The sequence below is a fragment of the Uloborus diversus genome, chromosome 4 (genome assembly GCF_026930045.1).
Source record: "Uloborus diversus isolate 005 chromosome 4, Udiv.v.3.1, whole genome shotgun sequence".
In the NCBI taxonomy this organism is placed as follows: Eukaryota; Metazoa; Arthropoda; class Arachnida; order Araneae; family Uloboridae; genus Uloborus; species Uloborus diversus.
In genome coordinates, this window is record NC_072734.1 from 64,310,364 (window position 1) to 64,321,276 (window position 10,913).

Below are 10,913 nucleotides of genomic sequence, written 5' to 3' on the forward strand. Positions count from 1 at the left end.
GGAAAACTTCATTGCCACACAGACTGTGGCATTGAAATGCTTAAGGGTTGCGTTCGTTTTAAAGACTTAATATTTCTCTCCCTCTCCCTTTTCTTGAGGGGGGGGGGGGGTGACTCAGTAGCTCTTACGGGTTGGGTCTTTTTGATGCATCTGTATGGATTGTACAAAATTTCAGATCATATAGAGCGGATATACAGTCAGTAGATCTACAGTAGCAGTTATTTTTGAAAAATGATGAAAACATTATTCGAACAAAAGTTGCCCCCCCCCTCTCCCCCCCCCCAAAAAAAACTTGGTTGAACCAAAGGAGGCGGGGACTGGGCAATTGTTCCAGAAAGGATTTACATGTGAGAAATAAAAGTAAATGAGAAAACAATGAAAAATCAATCTGAAATATTTAAAGCAATTGACTATTAAAATCAAGGCTATTTCTCTAAGTATTGCATGAATATTAATGTTTATAAATATGTAATAATTTGCGATGCGTTATAAAAAGTGTCTTTGGTTTGAATACTGTTTTAAAATTACAGGTTCATCGGTTGGGTCCGGCTTAAGAGATGACGACTACCCCCAGGGCAAGTATTTTCAAGGCGGGGGGAGGGAGGTAACCAACTTCGTTTTGGGGGGGGGAGGCAGAAACGAAGTTAGTTATAACACTTCAGTACACAGTAGCCTAACGTAAACACGGATTGTCCATAAAGGACGTTACTCTTCACCTTAGCCTCTCCCCTCGTCACATCTCCCGCAATGTTCGATGAACATATTGCTATAACGAACGCTTTTATTTGGACCAAAATATGTGAAGTCATATTTCTTATAATCCCCTCCTTCCCCCTTGAGACTAACTGTCCGAAGTTCATGAACCCCGAATCCTCTCTCCCTACCCCTTTCAAGCGTGACATCATTTGTGAACTTCTCCTTAAGTTTGCTCTAAGTCACCAAAATCGCAGTAACAATTGTTTTAAGGGAAAAGACCGGCTCCCCCCCTCCTTCCTGGATAGCTCTAGTCACAATTTGTTTATGATCATGTATGTTTTTAAAAAGGAATCATATCGCACTCCGGCAAGGAAAGTGACACAGTTCAAAATCTGGGAAAACCGTACCGGCTATTGATTTAAAATCTAAATTTAGTGCTTTTTCTCGACACAAAAACCGCAAAGTTAGCTCACCTAAATGGTGCGGGGGGGGGGGGGGGCGTTGAAACGATTTTATCAATAATGACACATCATTAAAATTTCATAATTTGGAAGAATATTTTTCGAGCTTAAAGTATGCATTATGTATCTATACTTCAAAAACTAATTTATAAACATCACATGATAAGTTGACTGCGCATATTGTAATGTTTGAGACTAAATCACTTAAAATTACTATTGCGTCAAGCCTTAATTTTCTCCATTGCTGTTTTTTTTTTCTTGTGGGGGTTGAGTCAGTTTCCTTGCCAGTGTGGGATATGTTGAACAACTGAATAGGTTGACTATAGCAACGTTTCTTGATAAAAATAACGCATTTTACATTCAGAGCCAAGGACGGATCCAGAAACTATTCAAGGAGGGGGCGATTGATTTCACACCCTTACCCTTTTATAAATTCGCAAACCTCCGCCCCCCCCCTTTCCAAACACCATGAAAGATCGTCTCATTTCAGTTATTTTGGGAAGGGGAGGGACTTCCTTTTCTACAAAATTGCGGAGGAGTGTACCAAACCCCATCCCTTACCTTAACGCCATCAAAGGTGTCCCATTAAAGTTCCTCTTTTTTTTGAGGGGGGGGGGACTTCAATTTTCCAAACTTTCCTGAGAAGAGCCCTTGAACCCTATAACCCTATTTAATATCATCTAAAATCTTCTAAAATTGAGTTTTTGGAACTTTGAAATACTTCCTATACAAAGTTCAGACCTCTATCAGTAATGTGTTAAGAATAAGATACGTGCTACACTTTCATTTTCCAGACAGCAAGAGCTTCGTCAAACTATTGAAGATAGGCTAAAACAATTTTCAACTTCAGTATCAAAGACATGCCGTGGAAGAGTTCTGCATCTCGACTCAAGGAAGGGGCGGTCGCCCCATCGCCCCTCCCTTGTTCGGATCTGTATTAGAATACGGGCAACAAACTTTTGCCTATTTTATGATTCCCACACGTAACGCTGTTCCGTAAAAGTACTGGAAGAACTGAATTACTTTTAGAGTAATCGAAAAAACTTGAATAAAAAAAGCATGTATATTTTTTCGTATTTACAAAAATAAATAGGTTAAAACAGTAACATAAAACGTTGTTTCAGGCACTTATTCAATTATTCTGTAGATAACCATATTGGCATGTGAAAAGCTTTAATTTTTGTTTTGTTCCTTTTTTCATTTCTGAAGAATAAAAGCCATATTGGGAAAAAAAAAATAGTACTAAAGTATTGAAATGTGTCACACAGAGTGCAACTTACCTACTGAGGCTTCCAAAATTGTTCGTAGGCGTTAAATGTGTATGGTTAAAAATGAAGTGCCTAGGAATCGAAATAGTAGTTCAATACTTTTTCATACTGTCTCTACATGATTGCATCAATTCAACACTTTTTTTTTACAAAATATTGACTGTTTGAAATGGACCAAAAATGAGGTGACAGAAAAATATTTTCAGAAAAATTCGAAATTAAAGTTATCGTCTGTCGTTTTCTTTCTTTCTTTTTTTTTTTTTTTTTGTTATTTTTTCAATGCAGTGATAGTTAAAAAATCCTTTGGCATTAATTTTTGCTTGTTCACTTTACAAATCTACGTATTATTTTAAAAATGACTCGTATTCGCAAAGTAACAACAAACACAATTCGAAAACGCATTAATTCTTCATTATATTCGAAGTAAAACAGTTCGAAATATTGCAAAAGTAGTTCATTATCCCTAAGCACTTTGTAATATTTAATAAACGCTTTAAAGAAGAAAATCGGATCGAAAATAAGGTGCGAAATGGTTGACCAGCAAAGTTAACAATATGCGATTAGAGATTTGTAATTAGAATACCTATGAAAAACCCACGTTTGAGAGCTGTGAAAGTTTCAGCAGAATAGAAGGAAAAATTTTCCTTCCAATTTCACCTGCAACTGTTCACCGTGTTTTCAGAAAATGTTTACTTAGCATGAAAGACAGAAAATTTAGGATTTCCTTCGCAAAATCAATGATAAATTAACCCAAAACGTATAGAAATACACTGCAAATCTTAAAATACTTTTAAGTCGAACAATTGTCTTAGTAGCACACCTTTTTTTCGGGAAAGAAGGTGGGAGGTAATTTCTTAGAAAATTATAGAACACTCGTCTTCTTACAGCGCGATAACGATGGCCAATTGCAACCTTTCTCAGTGTTGGTCTGAAGCCTCATCCCCAAATGGCGCATATAGAATCTTCCGATACCACGTGTTGGGGGCGTGGCCAAGTCTCAACTAGTGAAAAACGGACAATACAGGCATTGTGCAATACCAACCACATCTTTAAGGCCTTTTACGGCGATGAAAAAGGTGAGGTATTGTACAACTGTACATCAGTGCTAAGTAAAAAGCAAATAAATCACCCGGAATAAAGTTGTTGAAAATGATGATACATTCAAATCATTTATCCCTCTGTGAGTATCCTAAAATCGTTCTTGTCAGTTCTGATATGGACAGAATGGTGTTAGTTTATTTTTACTGGACTTCTCTTCAAGGATTTGGTATTGCTGCGCATTTGAACTGGGGATTCCACGTGACTTTTGGCTGGTCATGATATTCACGGAAAAAGTAGTAAAAAGTTATGTTCAATGCTTCTAGTCATTCATGCACTATCTTGATCAGATAACATGAGTTATTGTGGCACAGAAAAAAAGCTACTCTTCATTATGCATCTTTAAAATACTTGGAGAATTTTGGAATAACATCTGACTGGAATTACATAGGACAAAGTATAAAGTCGACAGAAAAATAATTAGTGCAAGTATACAAAGAGTTATTCTTTAGATCTTTAGATTATCTTAGATTATAGCTGTATCGTCATGCAAAGACCGCAAAAATGCTAATGGTCATTTTTGGATATTTTATTCTAACACATACCTTCAACGACATGTTGTCAGCAAACGGTCTGTTGGCTTAAACTAATATAAATTTGGTTTTTCAGTAATAAAAATTGATTTGACACCAGAAGAGACTTTACAGACACATCCAACTGATTTAATTGGGACATGTAATTGCTTAAAATGTGCCAACGCTCCTGAACTTGTACAGAAAATTGAATAACTTGTTGCTCTTTCTGAAAGCGTTGCAGTAAAGGGTTACAATCAAATTGTAACAATATTTTTGAAATAGACCTTTTAGATTGTATTAAATATTATATTTCTACTTACCATACACTTTTTATTTTTAAATTTGAACGTGTTTCGACGGATTTAGTACATATTTTTAGTCGTCTCTTACTATTTGTAAAGAAATAAATCTTATATAAAAATATATTAATTTATTAATGTATAGCAATAGTTAAAACACATTGCTATTCACCTTAAAAACCCTAATTTCAACATACTGACCAAATATTTAGTCAAATCGGCCAATTATTAACATAGATATGAGCATTTATGAGAACGCGCGGTCACCATCTTTGATGACGTCATAGCAGAAAAATAGACCACGTGGCAGATGTCCAACCAAGTCCAAAACACCTTCTAGGTCACATACTAAATATTTTTGATAAAAAATTTTTGCCTACACGAACTTCCGACAGAAGCGCTGAATATTTATCAGTACGAACGGACGTCATCTTTGATGACGTCATAACAGGAGAATGGACCAGGTGGCCGATGTCCACCCAAGTCCAAAATTCTTTCTAGGACACCTACTAAACATTTTCGAAAAAAAAAAAAAAAATCCCCCTACTCAGACTTTCCTACTGACGTGCTGTCAGATCCTGGACTATCTGCGTCGAATAGAAGCGGACGCTACGGTGCACGCATGCGCAGAAGGATCTCCGGTACGAACAGCGGAGACGCATGCGAATCCGCTAGAAAGCGCAGCCTTGGAAACCAAATGCACTTTTAGACATTTTTTTTACACACCTACAAAATGTTATGGAATGGCATGTAAAGAAATTCAATGCCTAAATCTAAAAAAATTAAAACATATTGCGTAAACATCAAAAAAGATTTGCATCCTTTTTTTTTACATTTTAAGGCTTAAATATAAAAGGAATGAATATTCCTTGAAAGGAATGAAGAGGATGAATACTCGGAGAGTACTGTGCCACAGGTGTACATATATTTTTTTTCTTGAAAATTTTATTTTGCTTTGTTTTCATTCGAATTTTAAGCAACATTTTAGCATCCATTTCCTAACTTGAAGGCAAAAATGCTTCCCAAGTTTTATGCATAGGCATAGTGTCGGCGGGGGGGTCCCCCCTAACTTGCTGAACACTTAACCGTTTTCCTCAAAACTATAAATAAATTAGCACAAAAATCAAGAAGAGTACAATTTTTTAAAAATTTGTATGGCCTTAAAAATGCATTTAGATGATTTTTGCTAATGTTAGGGTGGAAAAGCGGTCAGGCGGCGTTTCCCCTGCCATTTTTCGCGATTGAAACTTGAAAAACACAAATGTTATATTGTTTCTCTATTTACATTAAGAAGTGGGGACTTTGGGGGTTTCCCCCGAATTTTTTTCAAAATTGTATTTCAAAAAGAGTATTCGACGATTTGCAGGGGAGGAAAAGATCCAGAAACAATTTTATTCGACTTTCAATGACGTTGGGGGGGGGGGGGGGGGGGGGTTCGGAAGTTTTACCCCTGTAATTATTTGAAATTCAAGCGCTTAAACGAAATTTAAGGCTATTTTAAATGATGTTGGCAAGAGGGGGAGGGGCGGAAGCTCCCACATAAAATTTTCGAAGTTAGTTGTTAAAACGCAGTTTTAGACCATTTTTGGTAATTTTAGTGGGAGGAGAGGTTCGAGGCCTGTCTTCGGCAATTTTCCAACATTGAAATTCCTGAATCGCAATTTTAGATGACTGGCTGACGCACGTAAAGCATTTGCACTCAAAGGAAGAATTTTCTGGTTTCAATGCAACCACGAGATGCTATAGACTAAACCAATGCGTAGCATAGCAGCAAAATAAATTGAAATTTACGTTTCTATTTTGTTAAAATATTTTTGAAAATTAAACTGCGATTGACAGTGTTAAAATCTATGTTTTGTTTCCTGATTTTTACAACAACAAAACTGCAGCTTAGAATTTTGCTATGAGAATAATTTCGTATATCAATGGGAATTTGGATAAGAATTCTGCTGAAGAAAAAAACCATATTAAAACGATATTTTCGACCCTAATTTGAATCCAAACCAGGGACGGATCCAGAAATTTTTGTAAGGGGGGGTCAAGTTTCAGTGGCCAGCGTTATACCTCCAACATAAAAAAGTATCAGTTAAGAGGGATGCCCCCACCCCCAAGGACGATGGCACACCTCCTCATATGCTGCGAAGCACCACTTTGAAGTGAGATCAAATTTCTTATCCTTCTAAACTACCCATCCCGCCACCTCCTCCCCTTCCATAAATTTTGTGCAACTTGCGCCATGGATCATATTCCATTAAATTTTCAGTAAAAGTCATATTTCTTAAGGTAAACAAGCTGGACAAGTTGCCGCAAACTTTGAATGTATTTTTCTTTTGAAAATGAACAAAAATCTCAAAAGAGTCATAGCCCAGTAACCGAACTCAGTCAATCCTTTGAAATATGACTTGCACAGAAGAAATACCTTGCATATAGAACAAAGCAAAAAAAGGTTATCATTGATTTCATGTACTATTTTTTCAGATCTGAAAATTGAAGTTTAGTAATAATCATAATAAAATTCATGCCACAAGGGGGTCAGCTGATCCTTTGACCCTCCCCTGAATCTGCCCTTATCCAAACCCTTCCCCTCGCTGCATTAACCGACCGAGCCAATGTGTCTTCGTTCTCGGCTGTGATGTAATGTGCAATAAAAACAGGAAAAAGAACAGCTTTTGACAAAAAAGGGGGGGGGGGCAATATTTAGACCGCGAATTTAGTTTTCGTCATTAGTAGACGTAATAAGCTTTAAAATGAGGAGTAAATCATGGAACTTTCGTGAAGGAATAAATAAGATCTCGTGTAGCGGCAAAAGAACTAGCTAGAGGAATCATATATAAAGCATTGGTTTCCTACTCGCCGAGAGGAAAACTTGATTCTTCTGCGCATGTGCGCCCGAGCAAAATCGGCGTTGTGAGTGGCACGCCGGAATCACTTTGATTTCAGCGTCACGCCGAGGAGCGACGTCAAAGCTCGGTGATTTCGCTTCTAGGAAACCAGGGCTTAAGATGCTCAATGATATTATCAGGGTATATTCGGTGACTCTTCCCAGAAATATTATCAAAATAATTCATAAATGCGAACCGTTCTTTTTTTTACCGTCAATTTACCGAAATTTTAGACCGCCCTTGGTGATATTAGAGATAGGAAAGGTTCGAGGAACTTCGGAATTTACCCAAAGTCCTAAGAACAGAATTTTAGACGATGTTTAAGGGGATGTGGCATGGCTGTTTTTCGAGAGTTTTTGCAAGGGCGCACTCCTGGAGGCTTCTTGAAATCGGAAGTCTTTCCCAGATAGCATTTTTTGCTTGCAGCAAACTTGCAACAAATTTGCTTTGCAATTCTGCAAACTTGCATCCAATTGGATGCGACAAGTCTGCAAGTCAGATGCAAACGAGATGCGAGCTTATGCAAGCCTTGCTTTCCCCACGAAGTGAACTTGCAGCAAGTTTGTCCTGCAAGTCTTATCAAGTTTCCTGCAAGTTCGTTGCAAACCAGTAGGAAAGCCATTTTTGTGGTATCAAACTTGCTGCAAGTTCAAAGCAACTGAAGCTTTGCTGTGACAAATTTGCTTCAAACTCTATTCAAACTGAACTTTGTCATATCAAATTTGCTACCAGTTCATATCAAATTTGTATAGCATTTTTTTTGCTTGCAGCAAACTTGCTTTGAAGTTCTGCAAACTTGCATCAAAATGGATGCGACAAGTCTGCAAGTCTGATGCAAGCCTTGTAGTCCCCACGAACTGAACTTGCAGCAAGTTTGTCCTGTAAGTCATATCAAACTGTTGCAGGTTCATAGGAGAAGACGTGGGGTTCGGAGACTTTTTCAAAGTCAAAGTTTCAAAATTGCGCTTCTAAGGCTAGGTTTGATAGTGTAAGTTGAAGGAATCGAGTTCGGGACCTCTCTCCCTCCTCTTTTATTTGGCAATGTCTCTATCCTTTTAGTTTGATTAAATTATTGATGAAAATGTTCTGAAAATGTCTCCATGAGTTTTTCTTTTCCAAAATTATTTGACTGCTTTGGTTTTTCCATACTGAAATTTTCAATTTCCAGCTTTATGGCTATTTTCCTGAATATACCCTGATAATATCATTGAACATCAAAAAAAAAAAAAAAATCCTCTAGCCTGTTTTGCTGTCACTACGCGAGATTTTATTTATTCCTTGATCAAGTTCCATGATTTACTCCTCATTTTAAAGTTTATCGTATCTGCTAATGACGAAAAATAAATCCACGGTCTAAGTACTGCTTCTGTTTTTTTTTATTATTATTAAAAAATCAACATTTAGAACTGATATGGTTCTTTTCAACGATTCCTTTTCACTTTCTTTTGTTTTATATGTCATGCCTCCTCAATATCCCTGTAAAATTCTTGTTTAATTACTCTGTTTCATCTTTTTCTCTATTCAAAACGTATTTTGGCGGCATATATATTTTACTCCACTTAATTGCGATTTCCGCAATATTTTTATTTAAAAAAAGGCAAAAAAAGGTTTATTCACCAATTCATTTTTTATTTGACTGAAGCTTGGTTAATAAAAATGTTCGAAACATTCGTTTCGTTCGGCCTTCTGTTAGGTAAATCATAATGCAGAACCTTGGATGTTCCTAAATAATGTTCAAAGATTGCAGAATTTCGCTGACAAAAACCCTTTTTGAAACTTTTATTCTTTTTGCTCACTTATTATTTCTATTCCATTTTCTTAAGATCGCGAAAAGGTTTCTTTTATGTTCTTTTTCTTTTTTAATCATGAAATTGGTGGCCCGATTTCTGAAAAACTGGTGGGGGGAGCAACAATTTCTCGGCGAAAGCCCTGGTGCCCCCCTCCCCAATTTTCGGTCGCGCTACGCCTCTGGTTTTATGTATTCGTGCTAATGTAAGGATTTGATTTTTTTTTTTTTAACTAAGATGATCTTGGTTCAAAGTTTTTAAGTCAATTAGAACGCCTGTAACAAACGCTCACAAATTTTAAAAAATGATAAAACTTATGAGTATCACTTTTGTTTGTTGGCCATTATTTTGGGTTGTCTCATTTTTTCGGTGTTAGGCGTTTTTGAAGATGAAAAAGTTGTTGGTTTCGTCATCTGGTATCTCATTTGCATTTTTAGCTTTTAATGATTTTCCCCTCATTCTTCCAATACATTTTTTGTGCATTTTTGAACATTTGTTCCGGTCTTCTTTACTGATTTACATTTTCCTCCATTATGGGTCACATTTCTTTTTCCATCTTTATAATCGTAAAATTTGGCTCAAAATTCGTTAGGGGGGAGGCCGATCGTATCCCACGGAAATGGTAGGGATGAAAGTAATGGTTCCTGTAAATTTTCCTGAACATATTTTTAGAATAGAATGAAACGTGAGGAGATAAACCTCAAAACAATGCACAGTTTACGTCGGATCTCGACCGAATTTGGCAGGGAGGAACTTAGGTACCCAAGAAGGAACGTAGGGGAGACTTTCAAACTCAAAAAAGTACCGAACCGTTAGAATTTTAAATTTAGGTACCGAAAATGGCATTAAATGGCCCTTTCTACACTAAATAATTATCCAATTGTCTTAATTTCAGTTTCAATCGAAAGCCCGCGAAAAATACCCCTGAAGTAGATTTACTTCTTTCGACAAGAAAAAAGTTTAAACATTTTTAAGCCGAAGAACATCAATATTAAACCGGAAATTTGTCGTTTGCCGCGAGCTCAGTTTTAATTCGCGTGAATAAAATCATTGAGAAGAAAGATCCGTGGTCATTTTTTTTTTATCTCGACTGCGAACAAATAAAACTCTTTCTTTTGTTTTGAGGCATTTCCTGTAATCAGGGGATTTAAAATTTTTCCTTTTTGGTTATTTTTTCGCGATCCGTCGGGAAATTTTACAGTTTTTTTTTTTTTTTTTGTTTAATCCTGATTGTTGAACACGCGTCACTTGACATAACATTTATTTTCGAGGTAGAGAGAGGAGAGCTGGCCGACACAGCTAGTTATACATAAAATAAATCTTAAATAATATGCATACAGTAAAATGTAAACCAATATCGGAATTGTTACTCATACCTCTCCACAGCACTGCTTTCGACATCGTTAATAAGATGAAGCTGCTCATCCACGTTGTTTTGCATAAAATATTCAATATTTTTGAAGTCATTTCCGAAATTGATGTCCGAAAGGTAAAACTTCAAGACCAAATACGACGACTATGCCTCTCCATGACCGGTTATCTAATCGCCTCCGAACGAAAAGTGCCGATTTTCCCATCGGATTAATGGTAGGCGTTTTTCCAATGACTTTCGAGTTCTTGTTTTTTGATTTCGCTCTCGAAATCCGTATTCTTCAAAGCGAATGACGTGAATTTCATTGTTGACAAGGACGGGAATTTCGTCACACTGTTATGAATTATTTCACACAACATTTAAAAACAGAAATAACTATGTATCTCGAATGCAAATAAGCTAATAACTGAGTAATGGATCTTAGAACTGTCATACGATATTGATGGAACGGAGAGGGTTGTAGTGTAACAAGGCCGTGACCACAAGGAGCGTTTTAGGGGTTAAACCCGTCCCCCCTCCTCCCCATCCACACTCA

At 36.7% G+C, this 10,913-nt stretch overlaps 1 protein-coding gene across 1 annotated transcript in view; it reads right to left on the reverse strand.

Moving 5' to 3' along the window:
- LOC129221247 (uncharacterized) overlaps window positions 1-10,548 on the reverse strand; it is a 31,958-nt gene extending 21,410 nt beyond the window's left edge. The window contains exon 1 of the mRNA XM_054855701.1: window positions 10,383-10,548. Within this exon, the coding sequence (XP_054711676.1) occupies window positions 10,383-10,473 (91 nt within the window). The 5' untranslated portion in view covers window positions 10,474-10,548. The remainder of the gene's footprint in view (window positions 1-10,382) is intronic.
- Between the last annotated feature and the right edge of the window lie 365 nt (window positions 10,549-10,913).